At 49.0% G+C, this 15,674-nt stretch overlaps 1 protein-coding gene across 1 annotated transcript in view; it reads left to right on the top strand.

Annotated features, from left to right (window-relative positions):
* LAMB2 (laminin subunit beta 2) overlaps window positions 1-13,540 on the top strand; it is a 60,732-nt gene extending 47,192 nt beyond the window's left edge. Inside the window, exons 26-33 of the mRNA XM_079957726.1 lie at window positions 262-503; window positions 2,132-2,335; window positions 2,576-2,720; window positions 3,379-3,586; window positions 5,259-5,400; window positions 8,033-8,209; window positions 10,283-10,442; window positions 12,958-13,540. Of these exons, the coding sequence (XP_079813852.1) occupies window positions 262-503; window positions 2,132-2,335; window positions 2,576-2,720; window positions 3,379-3,586; window positions 5,259-5,400; window positions 8,033-8,209; window positions 10,283-10,442; window positions 12,958-13,094 (1,415 nt within the window). The 3' untranslated portion in view covers window positions 13,095-13,540. The remainder of the gene's footprint in view (window positions 1-261; window positions 504-2,131; window positions 2,336-2,575; window positions 2,721-3,378; window positions 3,587-5,258; window positions 5,401-8,032; window positions 8,210-10,282; window positions 10,443-12,957) is intronic.
* The last annotated feature ends 2,134 nt before the right edge of the window (window positions 13,541-15,674 follow it).

Raw genomic sequence — 15,674 nt, 5'->3', positions numbered from 1 at the left:
GGCTGGGCAACCCAGTCAGATGGATGACATATATATTATGATTATGGGGGTTTCCCATAGGTCTAGCACAGGCTTCCTCAACTTCGGCCCTCTAGATGTTTTGACGCTGCAATTCCCATCATCCCTGACCACCGGTCCTGCTAGCAAGGGATCATGGGAGTTGTAGGCCAAAAACATCTGGAGGGCCGAGGTTGAGGAAGCCTGGTCTGGCAAGGGCCTCATAGTCCTGTTCTTTAATCCCGCCCCCACTTCCCCCGGCAGGAGCCTATGACAGCGTCCGCCAGTCCTTTGTCCAATCGCGGGAAGCGGAACACCGGGCCAACGCTTCCACGGTGGGTTTCTCCAGCCCTGTCGGCCAATCGGCTGCATCCCGGCGACGCACGGAGCACCTGATGGCAGCCCGGAGAGATGCTTTCAATCGGCAGAATGCAGCCAACCGGCGAGCCCTGACTGACCTGTCCACACGCGTGAGAGGGCTGAGCCTGCATCGGATCAATGAGAAGGTGGGTAGGTATTCTGGGAAGGAAACACCACAAAGTAAAGTGTGTGAGAGCCAGAGATGGGGAACCAGAGGCCTTCCAAATACTGCCAGACTTCCAGCTCTCATCGACTCCGGCCAGGGGGACTAGTGACACGGTGGGTCACAGTCTCCCCGCATCCCTGAGGTAGCCAGTCAGGTCTTGGTTGAGAGGAAAGAACTTTTCAGTTTCTGCTTAATGTCCTGTTGGTATTTTACTGCGAAATGTTACTCTGTGGTACTTCGACGTGCCCGTCTTTTCTGTGAACCACACGGAGCAAAGGCGAGGAACCTTTTCCCGCCTCTTGAGGGCCACATTCTGTTCTGAACAAGCGCCTGAAGGCCACACACCAGTGGTTGGGCAGGGCCAGAGGCAAAAGTGGCCGGAGCGAGGAAGGAGACATGTTGACAGCAGGCGAGTGTCAGGGACTGGTTGGACGCAGAGGAATGGTGAGGAGGGAACTGGCTGGGGAACCCCCAAGGGAAGACGACTCAGAGCCCAGGGACTGGTGGTGAGATGACAATGAGCGGTCAGAGGGAGAAGACTGGGAGGAGGTTGTCAGAAGAGGTAACAGCGAGTGGAGGGAGTCTGTGGCAGAAAGAAGTCCAGAATCAGAGGTAGACGTGGGGGCAGGACTGTGGGATGAGGGAGGCCAAGAGGCAGAGAGGAGTCTGGCTGGTGAAGAGGCCTTCCTGCTGTGACAAGCTCCCCTCTCTTCCTGGTCTCCCAGTACCAGGAGAGGCATGAAGAGGGCAGAGGAGAAATCAGCATCACATAAGCACAGCCTCAGATTGCTTAGGGGAAACCCTGGAGGACTTAGGCAGCTGCGGGGAGGCAGGGCCCTTCATCTCCTCAACTGCTCCATAGGGGCAAGACCTACTGAAGAGGAGCTGCTGCGCCCATTGGACCAGACTCTCCTGTGCCAATTCTGTATTATTATTTTTTAAAAAAAACTTATTTCATGTGATTTAATGCTGGCAAGTTTCTTCATGCTTCCTCCAACGCTCTTGTGCTGGTCCCAAGGGCTAACCGTGCGGCGAGGTCCGAGTCCAGTCCGAGGTTGAGGGTGTGGTATGGAGGCTGTCCGTCAATGCTTAAGCAGGGTCCAAGGCAGGGAGTCAGGTGAGGTCAGGAACTCTGGCAGAAGAGCAGGACAGGGTGCAGGCAGGGACAGGCTACCAACAATGTTGCTCCCGCAACCTGGGACTGGGGCTGGCTGGTTTTTATCTGCCCCAAGGCATAGGGCGGCCCCAGTCCACAGGTGACTCACCTCTCCTGGCCTGGAGGCGAGCACTCCTCCTGCCGCCTCTCTGCCCTGAGCCTCTGCAGCTCAGGAGAGGCTGGAGGGTTACTGGACCCAGAGGCAACCTCAGCTTCCCCTGACGGGACTGAGAGTGGAGCACCTGCAGGCAATGGGTCCTCCATCACCTCAGGAGCCAGAGCAGGCTCAGCTGGTGCCTGCACCTGAGGATCCAGCACAGGTGAGGACCCTTCAGGCTCAAGCCCCAGCCCCGGCTCAGCTGGTTCTGGAGGCGGGGCTCCTGTGCAGGCTGGGATTCCTCAGGTTCAGCCTCCGAGTCCGAATCCCAGGCCATCACAGCTCTCTTCTCTAGGTGTGTGGTGCTCCGGGGGACGTCCCCTGCTCCAGCAGCCCCTGCGGAGGGGCTGGTTGCCGTGACGAAGACGGCCGGCGCCACTGCGGGGGCCTCAACTGCAACGGGGCCGTGGCCACAGCCGACAACGCGCTGGATCGAGCCCGCCACGCCGAAGGGGAGCTGCGCCGCGCTGTGGCTGACGTGGATGTTCTGCTGCGTCAGGTAAGCCATCAGAGGGGAGCCGCAGAGCTCAGTGTTATAGGCAAGGTAACCCATTAGAGCTTTTCCGTTTGCACGTATTTCGTTTCATCGGAAAGACCAGCAGAACGAAGGCCTGGACGTTGTTCTCAAGGCAGTAAACAGTTAGCTCTGGCTCTGTTCCTGGAATGCAATGCTCCCTGCATCCCTAGGCCTCTGCTTCCCCCTGCTGGCTGACCAGGGGACCTGGTGTGTCCTTTGCAGGTGGCCGAGGCAAAGGCAAGGGCAGGTGAGGCGAAGCAGAGGGCACAGGCTGTGCTGGACAATGCCAATGCCACCAAAGCCCGGCTGGAGCGCTCCAACAAGGAACTACGGGACCTCATCCAGCAAATCAAGGGGTTCCTGAATCGTAAGTGCAGGATATCAGGCTGCCCCCCTAAACCAGTCCCTTATTTTATTTTGTTCGATGCCTATCTCAAAAAGACAGCTCGTGTAACGTACGGTACATCACGTGCCGTAAAATGCCACTTTTGAACGGCTCCCCCCCCCAAAAAAAAAGATTTATGGGAGCTATAGTGTGTTAAGGCTGCTGAGAGCTGCAAGGAGACCCCATTAACCACTCTCACAAATCAACAATTCCTAAAGTGGTTGGACAGTCGACCCCTCCTCACAAGGAGCTCTCACAAAGAATAAAAATGCAAGTGCCAAAAATAATTCAGAACGCAATCTTAATGTTGAAAAAAATTAAATGAAAGCCAGTTACATTCATGTTCCTGCCAAAAAGGGAAAGGCAAAACTCCATACAAAAAAGTTAAGAATGACGCTGCACCTGCTTATACAAGTCCCAGGCAAGGCAGGTGGACATATTTACCCCTTAATGGTTCCAGCAGTGTCTCTCTCTCTCTCTCTGTGTGTGTGTCTGTGTGTGTGTGTGTGCATGTTGGGGGGTATTCAGACAGGGATGAAAGAAAGCAGGGCATAGGGGACATTTGCAGTGGGTCTTGCGAGAAACAAGGGCCTGTCGTTCTACCCGTCTGTAGCGCTGACTGACCCCATTGCTCACACAGTTGACGGAGCCAACCCTGACAGCATTGCTCTGGTGGCCTCCCGTGTGCTGGAACTCTCCATCCCAGCATCCCCCGCACAGATCCACCACCTCGCTGAGGAGATCAAGGAGCGCGTCAGCAGCCTGGCCAACGTGGACGCCATCTTGGACCAAACGGCGGGAGACGTGCGTGTGGCAGGACAGCTGCTGCAAGACGCACGCCGCGCCAAGTGAGTGTGCGAGGGCCGGAGAGGGCGTGTGATGGAGGCTGCTCCTGTCGGACCCAGAGAGGAGGCCATAGGGACAGAACTGTGCTCCCCTTGGTCCTCCTCCCTTCATGAGCAGCAACTAGTTATTCAGCACAGGGAAAGGAAGTTGGGGCAGCGTAGGAGTTTGCTGTGTGGGACCAGCACCCTGTCAGGAGTCTCCACAGCTGCTGTTAAAACCTGAACTGATGGTGGGCTTATTATTAGGTTTGAACATGGGTTCAAATCCCCCCTCCTCCATGAAGCTCACCGTTGGGTCTTAGGCTGAGAGAAAATAACCTCCTTTGTTAGGTGTATTGCAAAGTTAAATGAGGAGAATTGTGAAGCACTGTGCATATCAGATACTGCTAGAAACATGGTGATGAGAGGCCCTTTCATGTGGCTGTGTTACAGGAGCTGAACAGAGTACAGTGGTACCTCAGGTTAAGTACTTAATTCGTTCCAGAGGTCCGTTCCTAACCTGAAACTGTTCTTAACCTGAAGCACCACTTTAGCTAATGGGGCCTCCTGCTGCCGCCACGCCGCTGGAGCACGATTTCTGTTCTCATCCTGAAGCAAAGTTCTTAACCTGAAGCACTATTTCTGGGTTAGCGGAGTCTGTAACCTGAAGCGTATGTAACCTGAAGCGTATGTAACCCGAGGTACCACTGTACAAGGGTGGGGCGGCCACTGTTTGGACTAGTTTGCCATCTAGGCTCAAATACAAGAGTGGTTTAGATGCAAGGAGGGCCAAACTCTCACTGATGTGGGGAAACATGGAGGCAGCTGTACAATTAGCCTTTCAAAAGCATCGTAGTACAGTGGTACCTCGGGTTACATACACTTCAGGTTACAGACGCTTCAGGTTACAGACGCTTCAGGTTACAGACTCTGCTAACCCAGAAATAGTGCTTCAGGTTAAGAACTTTGCTTCAGGATGAGAACAGAAATCGTGCTCCGGCGGCGCAGCAGCAGCAGCAGGAGGCCCCATTAGCTAAAGCGGTGCTTCAGGTTAAGAACAGTTTCAGGTTAAGAACGGACCTCCGGAACGAATTAAGTTCTTAACCCGAGGTACCACTGTACAAAACAAATTAATTATGCAGAGCTAAAAACCGAACAGCAGGTCAAAATGGCAAAGCTGACCAGAAAGTACAGGAACCAAGAAGACCAAAACTTTAATAAAGTACAGGAAATATTTACAATTTACTTGAGAGACCACTGTAAGCAGATGAAAACATTAGCAGGATTGTAATAACACTTGTAATGTAGACAATACTATGGACAAAATGGAGAGACACAAAACTTGGATGATGAAATAATATGCATTTGAAAAAGTTGATAATAGGACCTGTGGAGGGGAAGGTGGGAAGTCTAGAGATACAGAGAAATCTCTAAATATGGATATGTATTTGGCAATGTTATAACTCTACACTTGTAAAATCAACTAAAAAATTATTTCAAAAATAAAAACCGAACAGTGGGGAACACAAATGGTCAGCACAAAAACGTTCAGGGAGAAGCTAAATCAACCAGCTTCTTTTTCAGGGCTCTCTTTCATCCAGAGAGAGGGCTTGGCACAGATCTCGGAGGAGGGGAGGGGGACACTAGTGCACATAGCTCTGGGCTCACACTTGCTGCATGTTCTTCCCATCTCCAGCGCTCGAGCAGAGAGCGTCAAGACTGCAGCCGAAGCAGTGAAGAAGGCTCTGGACGACGCCAAACGGGCTCAAAGCGCTGCTGAGAAAGCCATCCGCAACGCAGCCAGCGACATCGACAACACCGAGAATGTCGTGAATAGGGTAAGCCCCGTCGCTGTGCGCAGCCCTCCCCTGAAACATAATCAAACATAGAGAAGGACTTGGAACATAATTAGGTAAAGGTAAAGGACCCCTGACAGTTAAGTCCAGTTGTGGACGACTCTGGGGTTGTGGCGCTCATCTCACTTTACAGGCCAAGGGAGCTGGCATTTGTCCGCAGGCAGTTTTTCCGGGTCATGACTAAAAACCAGCAAAACCAGAGCAGCTCACAGAAACGCCGTTTACCTTCCCGCCAGAGTGGTACCTATTTATCTACTTGCACTTGACGTGCTTTTGAACTGCTAGGTGGGCAGGAGCTGGGACTGAGCAACGGGAGCTCACCCCGTCGCAGGGATTCAAACTGCTGACCTTCTGATCGGCAAGCCCTAGGCTCTGTGGTTTAGACCACAGCGCCACCCATGTCCCTTGGAACATAATTAGCTGCCTTTATACCCAGTCAGACCCTGGACAATTCAGTATCAGACGCTGCCATCTCACTGCTCACCCCTCATTCTGGATTGTTTATGAGCCAAGTTGAAAAGCACAGGTCCCAATGACCTACTTCCTATTTCTCTCCGTTCGGAGAACTGCCCTTTCATTCTTACTCTTTGCTTCCTGCAACTTAACCAATTTCTGATCCACAAGAGGACCTTATTCCTTGACTGCCACGCTTACTCAGGAGTCTTTGTTAAGGTACTTTGCTGAAAGCTATTTGAAAAACCAAGTCCAAAGAAACAAGGTAAGCAGCACCCTGGATAGCTCCAAGAAGCAACACGGCTCTGTGCTTGTCTTCAGTTCCATTTGTCTAGAAAGCACGGGTCCGAGTGCTTTTTCCACTTGACCTACTTTTTCTAGGCATGGAACCAAGCAGTCCCCCCTCCCCAATTTTTTTTTTTATTAGTTTCCACACTTATCACATAAAAAAGAAAAACAAGAAAAAAGAAAAACATTACAATACACAAAAAACAAAGAAAAACACATAAAAATGAATTTTAACTTCCAAATCCTAGTTTCATTACATTGATAACTGACTTCCTCAAATCCCCTCTAACTGAATTTCATTATATCACCTATTTAGCAGTTCTCCAAATTCAGATTTCTAATAATATTAACTTCTTTCATTTACTAACTTCTTCTCCTTTATTAATATTCTAATCCTTAATATTTATTAATAGCATATTCATATTCTACCCCTAAGCCTAATTATTACTTCCAATAAATTTCTCTTTATCTTATATTACAATATTTAGCCAAATATTCTTTAAAATTCTTCCAATCCTCTTGTGTCTCCTCTTCTTTCTGGTCGCGGATTCTTCCAGTCAGGTTGGCCAGCTCCAAAATGTCCATCATCTTCATCTGCCATTCTTCTATTGTTAGTATCTCTTGCGATTTCCAATTTTTGGCTAATAAAAGTCTTGCTGCTGTAGTGGCATACAAAAACAGTCTAACATCGTTTTGGGGCAATTCCAATCCTATTATTCCAAGTAGAAAGGCTTCTGGTTTTTTAATAAATGTATTTTTCAACATTTTTTTCAACTCGTTATATATTTTTCCCCAGAAGTCTTTCACTTTAGGACACGTCCACCACATATGATAGAAAGTACTTTCTTTTTCTTTACATTTCCAACATAAATTATCATTTGTATGATACATCTTTGCTAATTTCATCAGGGTTAAGTACCATCTATACATCATTTTCATATTATTTTCTTTTAATACAGTACATGCAGTAAACTTGACCCCTTTCTTCCACAGCCTTTCCCAATCTTACAACATTATATTGTGTCCAACATCTGTTGCCCAATCAATCACCATGGAACCAAGCAGTTTTGCCTTTGCCCCACTGCTCCCCCCCCCCCGAAAACCTGCTCTTTAGTGCTAAAGCTGAGCAAACAACAATCTGCAAAAAAAAAAAAACCCTACCAGTTGTCTGTTCCAATCCAGTGTTAACAATTGAGTTTCCCTGGGGGGAAGCAGTGGCGCAAATGGAGATGTGGGCGAACCCTCAGCCTTAATTAGGCCTACAGCATCCTTGGAGCAGTTAGCCCCACCCCCAAGGAGTGTCAGTTTAATGAGTTGTGGATTCAGTTGAAACAGGGGAGGCCACGGTTCTGTTATGGCCTCTGAGCTGGAGCCCTCCGTGCCTCAAAATGGTAATGCCATTGAGGCGTTGGCACTGAGGGCACGTCTGGCAGTAGAAGAGAAAAAGAGTTTGGATTTGATATCCCGCTTTATCACTACCGTAAGGAGTCTCAAAGCGGCTAACATTCTCCTTTCCCTTCCTCCCCCACAACAAACACTCTGTGAGGTGAGTGGGGCTGAGAGACTTCAGAGAAGTGTGACTGGCCCAAGGTCACCCAGCAGCTGCATGTGGAGGAGCGGGGAATCGAACCCGGTTCACCAGGTTACGAGTCTACCGCTCTTAACCACTACACCACACTGGCTTGAACTTCCAAAGATGGAGGGGCACCAGAGGCTGGTTCAGGGGGCATCATGATGCCCTCTAAATCCCCTGAGTCATAACATCTCCTCAGTGAGGTCAGCGCTCTCGTGTAGGATGGCGGAGACCTTCCCACAATGGTGAGATGCAGCAGACCTTCTCCAGCTTCCCATCTTGCCTCCCTTCTCCCTTCAGATCCAGCAGCAGACCGCAAGCGCTGAAGGTCAGCTGGCTGAAGCCATGGAGCGCGTGGGTCACCTCGACAAGCAGGTGGATGCGCTCAAGATGAAACGAGCCAACAACAGCCTGGCCGCCACGCGAGCTGAGGAGACAGCCAGCACTGCCAGGGACCGAGCTGGTGAAGCCGAACAGGTACGTGAGGCTGGGCTTGAGAAGGTCTAGGAGTCTGGCAAAGATGGATAAATAGCTGTCTCTTGGGTTAGGACTGAGAGTACAGGTGAAGGAAGCATCACTGCTGCATTGTGTACACACAGGGTACGAATGGGTGGCTGCCCACGCAGCAGTGCAAGTTTGAGTTTCATTTTATTTTGGAAGGTTTTCTACCATGTTTCGTCATACAAGCACCAGGCAGCTTGCAGTGAATAATGCAAAACAAGTATTTCTTGTGCAAATTGGTACTTGGAAATGCTTCACGTTCTTTAGCTGGTACTTTGTGTATCCTCTTTGCCTTGTAATTTTGGTGACGCTGCTGCCCACTCCATTTGCTTTTTCATTCGTTTGGCTCCAGGAATTCAGTCTTGCCAGTTTCATCCTAATGTCTTATAGGTCTTATAATAATAATAATGTCTTATTAGAAACTACCAAGTGCGCCAACAAACTCCTGTTGCTATAATACTGAGCTGCAGCACACAATTGAAATGTGTGCAGCACACAATCGAACAAGCCCAGCCTCACCCCCCAGAATATCTTCTCCCCACTTCACCTAACAGGGTTGTTAGGAGGATAGCTAAGGCTGAGAGATGGTGACTGGCTGTCAGTTTCTCTGGGTCTTTGTGATTCCTGCTAAATTACTCAGAGGGTGAAATTGACTGACTGTTTGGAGGCAATCAGACAAAAAACAAATGAAGATGGTGTCAGAGATGCTCCTTCACCCAAATGCCCTGCCAACCACCGTGGCCGAGAGGAAGCTGTGCCTTAAGACGGACGTCCGCCTACTTTTCGAGACTGCAAGCATGTTACGTAAAACAGGTGGAAAATAATCCTTACCTGTCAGAAAAGCATCAGAGGAGATTTTGCTGATGTCTCTCCCGTCACTTCTATCTTTTGGTATATTGGCCATTTGTTTAATTTGATCGTTAACATATCAGTTAAAATGTGTGTTTTTAGAAAAAGAAGAAAAAATAAACAGTGGGATTCAGCTCGCCAGTCCCACCAACAGCCCTACACAAGGCTTGTGCGACAGGGTTCCAACCCCCCATGCCCCTCTAATTGGCTTGTGGGGGCGGGTGCTTAGAGAACCCATGGAACAGCATGTGGGGCAATGGGCGGCGGATCTTTCCACCTGACAAGCTGAAATGCTTGCCCTGATGGAACGATCACCTTAGTGCAACACTGATTGCCTCCCAAGGCTGTGTGGCTAGGTATCCACCTGCTGAAGCCTCTGGCAGATGGAGCCAGGCTGATAGCCTCCTGTCTTCCTTCCAGCCCCCGGACCCTGTCAGTTTCACGTCTCTGTGTGTTCCTTTGGAATCAGGAAGTTGGGAGGCACCTAAAAGGCCAACCCCAAACTCCAAGAACTAGGACTGACCATCCCTCAGTTCCTCTTTTGGATCCATCCATGCAGCCTAGCCCCCTAAAGTGCCACAAGCGGAGGCGTGGGACCTGGAGAGAAAATAGCTGATGACTCCAGGAATTACAACAAAAAGATTTGGGAGGGGAGAGCATGGCACCCTGTTTCTTACAGTGGTCAACCAGACGCCACAAACAGGACCTGAGGGCACAACCCTCGGGAGGAAGCGAAAAGCAACAACTCCACCATCACTGGCCGCTCTCATCTATGATGGCATTCCTTCCTGGCCTCATTTACAAGATTTTAGAATTCTTAGCTCCTCAAGACAGGGACTTGTCCCCTTGCACCCTGAAAAGTACTATACACATTGATGTTGCTGTTGAATGAATGAATGAAAATTGGGCTCAGCAAGATGATTGGCATGAACAAAAGTAATCCACTAAGTCAGGGATCAGCCTGTCCAGATATTGTTTGGACTCCAATACCCTATTAGTCCCAGTGAGCATGGCCACCGGTCAAGGGTGGTGGGGGTTGTAGCCTGACAACATCTGGAGGGCCACACAAGTTCCCCCAGAGGAGGCCCATTTCCTGCCTTTTCTTCCTGCCATCTTCCTTGCAACGCTCCAGAGATGGTGGGAAGCATAACACTGCAGTTCCTGCTCACCGCTTGCACCTTATTTCCCGCTGCATCTCAGTTGCTGGACGGAACGCTGGGTGACCAGTACCGCACCATGAAGGACCTAGTGGAACGCAAGGCCCAGCACGTGGTCCGGGCCCGGCAGAAAGCAGAGCGCCTACGGGACGAGGCCAAGGGCCTGCTGCGCGACGCGCATGACAAGCTGCAGCGGCTGAGCGGTAAGTGCCTGGGAGAAGGGGGGAAATATATTCTCTGGGGTGGTGTGTGACGTTTCTGCCCCCCCCCCCAATAACCTGGGTTTCACACAATTCTGTGCCTTCTGGACAGTAAACTGTGCAAATCATCATCATCATCATCATCATTATTATTATTGTTATTATAGTGGTACCTCAGGTTACATATGCTTCAGGTTACATACGCTTCAGGTTACAGACTCCGCTAACCCAGAAATAGTGCTTCAGGTTAAGAACTTTGCTTCAGGATAAGAAGAAATCGTGCTCCGGCGGCACGGCAGCAGCAGGAGGCCCCATTAGCTAAAGTGATGCTTCAGGTTAAGAACAGTTTCAGGTTAAGTACGGACCTCCGGAACGAATTAAGTACTTAACCTGAGGTACCACTGTATTATTATTACGACCCTGCCCATCTGGTTGGGTTTCCCCAGCCACTCTGGGCGGTTCCCAACATCATCATCATCATCATCATCATCATAATAATAATAATAATAATGATGATGATGATGATGATGACAAAACATCAAAGATTAAAAGCTTCCCTAAACAGGGCTGCCTTCAGATGTTTTCTGAAAGTCAGACAGTTGTTTATTTCCTGTCATCTGAAGGGGTGGCATTGCACAGGGCGGGCGCCACTACCGAGAAGGCCCTCTGCCTGCTTCCCTGTAACTTCGCTTCTCGCAGTGAGGGAACCGTCAGAAGGCCCTCAGAGCTGGACCTCAGTGCCTGGGCAAAACAATGGGGGTGGAGACGCTTCTTCAGGTATACTGGGCCGAGGCCACATGAACTTGTTTCATTTGGTTTGTACGCCGCTTTCAAAATCCAGGTTTCCAAAGATTCTCTCCATCACCATCACACACAAATAGGTTGAGGTGATGGAACCAGGGAGAGGAAGACCATAAATTTTGAGAGTAGGCAGGAGAAGGACAGGGAGCTACATGAGATGCCGAAACAGCTCTTTGATTGTGGGAAGCCCTGGCCAGCCCTGCCTTTTGGTGTCTTCAGTTTGCTTATTTACTTACTTTATGTCTGCATAAATTTCCATACTGCTAAACCAAGAAGGGGGCGGAGAGGTCTTCTCAAAGCAGCGTGCATAAAATCAAAATTAAAAACCTAAAAAGACAAAGCTCGGAATAACATAAAACCGAGCCACGCGGCAGGGCAAGTTTATGTAAATAAAAATGTTCTAACTAAACACTGATGCAGCCTGCCTAATATACAGAGAATTCCACAATACAAGTGGAATTTTATCAGGCTGCCCATGTGTTTCCATTTCCATCTCTCTTGTTGCGTTGTGGAGGATAGAACCGTAAAGAGCCATTTCCGTTTAGAAAGTTGATAAATCCCCCAAAGATCCCATTTTGTGACTCAGGACATGCTTGGATAGAAAACCTGCGAACAGGCAGAACAGGCAGCAAGCCCTGGATGTTGCAGGAGAGAGGAGATATGGGAAAGCAGAAAGCAGAAGGAGACTGCTGAGGAAGAGTGGGAGTCTAGACTCTTGCGGGAAGCAGGGCCCTTCCCGTAGAAGTAAGATATTAGGAGGGGAAGGGCAGAGCTGTGGGCAATCTCCATGTCAGACTCAAGCAACTTGTGCAGGATTCAGCATCCTGGGAATCTCAGCACTGCGAGGGGACTTGGAATTGTTGTTTTTCTCTTCCTAAAACAGCAGGAGGTGCCCTGCCCTAGCTCATGCTACCTTCTTGGCAAATGCCATCCTCCGGCAAAGCCAGGCAGCTTGCCCGGGATCTATAGATCACGGCAGCCAAGCCTTTGACCCAGTACACACACACTCCTTAATCCACCCTCTCCATGGCTCTCTGGGCACTTTGAGTTTCCAGTGGGGAGGCTGACACAAACATTCTTGATGGAGGGTGGCGGGGAAACCTCTTCCCCAAAGGGGCACATGTCTTTACTGTGTCTGCATGCCTCTACTCATTACGTCACCCTCTCTGCATAAAGGGTGAAATATACTCAAGAGTTGAGAGTGGATTTCATGCCCTTTATTCAGCTCATAGTGGTGAGGAGGAATGGAGGTTCCCCCAGAATGTCTGCCTTATATACATTATTTACATAATGGGCCCCACGTGATTGGCTAATTCTGGAATTCTCCTGCAGGCCAATCAGGTTGTGGATTCCCTTCCACCTGGAGCTGGATTGGGTGGCTCCTGTGGACCAGTCAGACTGCTGCATTCTGGATCCTATTGGTTCTAGGACCAATCAGACTGCTGCATTCTGAATCCTATTCACTCAGTACATAACAAAGGGCTTCCACTTGCGCAACAGAACTTTCTCTACCCTGCCCTCCCAAATCTGTTCTGGGGGATCTGGAGCAGATTTGCTGTGGGGGAGGGAGCACACAAGGAGAGGCTGGCTGTGACCTCCTTGTCTGGAACTGTCCCTTCAGAGGCAGGTTTCAGGGAGGGGACGGTTTTAGCAGCCCATCTTTCCCTTAACTTTTCTCCGTTTTGTTGCTGCAATTCTCCTCCCTGTCCCTATTCAGCGCTGGAAGAAACGTATGAAGAAAACGAGAGGCTGCTGCAGGAGAAAGCGGCCCAACTGGACGGGCTTGAGGCCAAGATGAGGGTCATCTTGGGAGACATCAATCAGCAGATCCAAATCTACAACACCTGCCAGTGATCCGCTGTGGGGGTTTTTTCTCTCCCTCTCCCTCTCTCTCTCCCTTACCCACTCCCATTTTGTATGGTCCTATTCACTGCTCCCAGTCATGTGTTTGAATAAGTCTTGGCTACCCCTGCCTAGATCTAGCTTAGTGCCCGGAGCACCGCTTCCTCTCACCCCAGCCTTGGTGGAAGCACAGCACTGCATACATCAAGGCTTCCTTAGGAAAATCCCTTCCCTGCCAACATCCAGCCCGTAAGGAAGCACTTAAGCTGCCATAGCGGAGTTTTCCCATTCTGGTTTTCTGCTGGTCTCTCGCTCAGAGCAATAACAGGACAGGGGAAGGGTTGCCTAAAAGGAAGTTCAGGTGAGGCAGCTGCATTGCCATGCCTGTGTGTGATCTGCCCCAACCAAGGTGGCTTACACCTGTGTGTGATTAAAGGCCCAAAGGCTATTGCTCTCTGTGTTGTCTTATTCCTTCCTCTGCTCAAATCCTGGCTTGCCTTTCATAATTCACCCCAAAGTGTGTCTACACTTCTGTTTTGAACTGGAGCTGGGCCCTGGTGAAACTGCACTGTGAGTATGTATACCTGTGACAGCACACAGTGGGCCAACACCAGTGCTGCCCTACTAGAATAATCTTGTGCAAGGCTAATAGGGCAGGTGTGTCCTGTACTGCAATTTCGTGTTAAAATAGATTTGCTCTGTGGTGGCTGAAATGTCTTTGTTACCAAAGATGAATTGCCCTCAGTTACCTCTTCTGCCTTGCCGTTTGCAATGTAAGCCACCCAGAGTGGCTGGGGAAACAGCCAGATGGGCAGGGTATAAATAATAAAACTATGGTGGTGATGATGTGTTAATCCATGTCATTTGAGCCATTAGAATGGGTGAGGAATGGGCGGCTAATAGATGCGTTTTGGACTCTTAACTCGCAGCATTGACTATGGGTTGTAGTTCATTCGCATCTGAAAGGCTACAGGTCACACATACACACTAGAACTTTGCTGCACTTATCACCAACACTCACTAAAAATGCTGTCTATCAAAAAAAAAAACCAAAACCCCACAGAATCATAGAGGTGGAGGGAACCTCAAAGGTAACCCAGTTCTTTTTTAAAAATAAATAAATTTTATTAGTATTTTCCACACAACAAGATGAAAAATATCGAAAAATAACAATACACTAAACACAAAAATCAACGTTCAAAAACAAAAAAACCCAAATCCATATCTTACAAGTTAATAATATAAACATTAAAAAGAAAAACAAACTTTGACCAAGTTCAATACCCTGCCGATGCACAAAATCCACTACTACAACACCCTCGGGATATGTGGCCGGCTAAAATGGTGTTTTGAGTGATGGTGTTCATAATACTTCAGCTGTAATTTCATAATAGATGGAGCCATTCCATGTGTTCATTTCATTGACCCTCACATTGAAGGGCATAGAGAAGCCTGCCTAAATAGGAGCTTCATGTGAACCTAGGGGCTTTGCAAAGAGCAACAACACCTCCTTTGAAAAAAGGAAGTGGTACTGGAAGACTGCCAACCATTACCATCCCATGCTGGTGTTATAGGCCCTAATTCAGCTGTTTTCCCCTCTGCTACCGGATATACAAAGGCATAGTATGTGGAGCCAGTGTGGTATAGTGGTTAAAAGTGGTGGACTCATAATCTGGTGAACCAGGTTTGCGTCTCCGCTCCTCCACATACAGCTGCTGGGTGACCTTGGGCTAGTCACACTTCTCTGAAGTCTCTCAGCCTCACTCACTTCACAGAGTGTTTGTTATGGGGGAGGAAGGGAAAGGAGAATGTTAGCCGCTTTGAGACTCCTTGTTGTTGTTGTTGTTGTTTAGTCGTTTAGTCGTGTCCGACTCTTCGTGACCCCCATGGACCAGAGCACACCAGGCACTCCTGTCTTCCACTGCCTCCCGCAGTTTAGTCAAATTCATGCTGGTAGCTTCGAGAACACTATCCAACCCATCTCATCCTCTGTCGTCCCCTTCTCCTTGTGCCCTCCATCTTTCCCAACATTTCCCAACATGAGACTCCTTAGGGTAGTGATAAAGCGGGATATCAAATCCAAACTCTTCTTACGCAACAGTTCTGGTGCTCAGGTATTTAAATTTGAAGTTGTTGTTCATCACAGCTCTTCATCTCTCATGCTAAGGAGAAACTAGGAATCTTTTGAGCTGCTGACTTAACAGTCAGGTCAGATGACATGGTACAGAAGAAAAAAAAAATATTGAACACCCATACAGATTAGGAGCCACAGAACATCAGTTGTCCAGCCCAACAGAAAAAGCAGCAGAGCAGCCACAGAGAATGTGGCTGTCAATTCCTCTTTCCCTTTGTAGGCACTGGATCCATTCGGATGTGAACCAATTTGGTGGCAACATTGTGCCTCGCTTGAAGCAACACAATTTAACAATTTGAAAAGAATAGGAATGCTGTCAGTCACAGATAGGATATATAACTAGTATGCGCTGGCAGGCTGTCAGTAGTGTTGCTGTGGTGTTGGGCAAGGTTATCACCAGTTAATAATAAAATAGTGCTTATGAGGGTTGTAATTAGCCCCAGCCAGCATGGCTGATG

Source organism: Podarcis cretensis (genome assembly GCF_951804945.1).
Source record: "Podarcis cretensis genome assembly, chromosome: 2".
NCBI lineage: Eukaryota > Metazoa > Chordata > Lepidosauria > Squamata > Lacertidae > Podarcis > Podarcis cretensis.
Note: the sequence above shows the minus strand (reverse complement) of the source record. Positions and strands in the feature narration are given on the sequence as shown.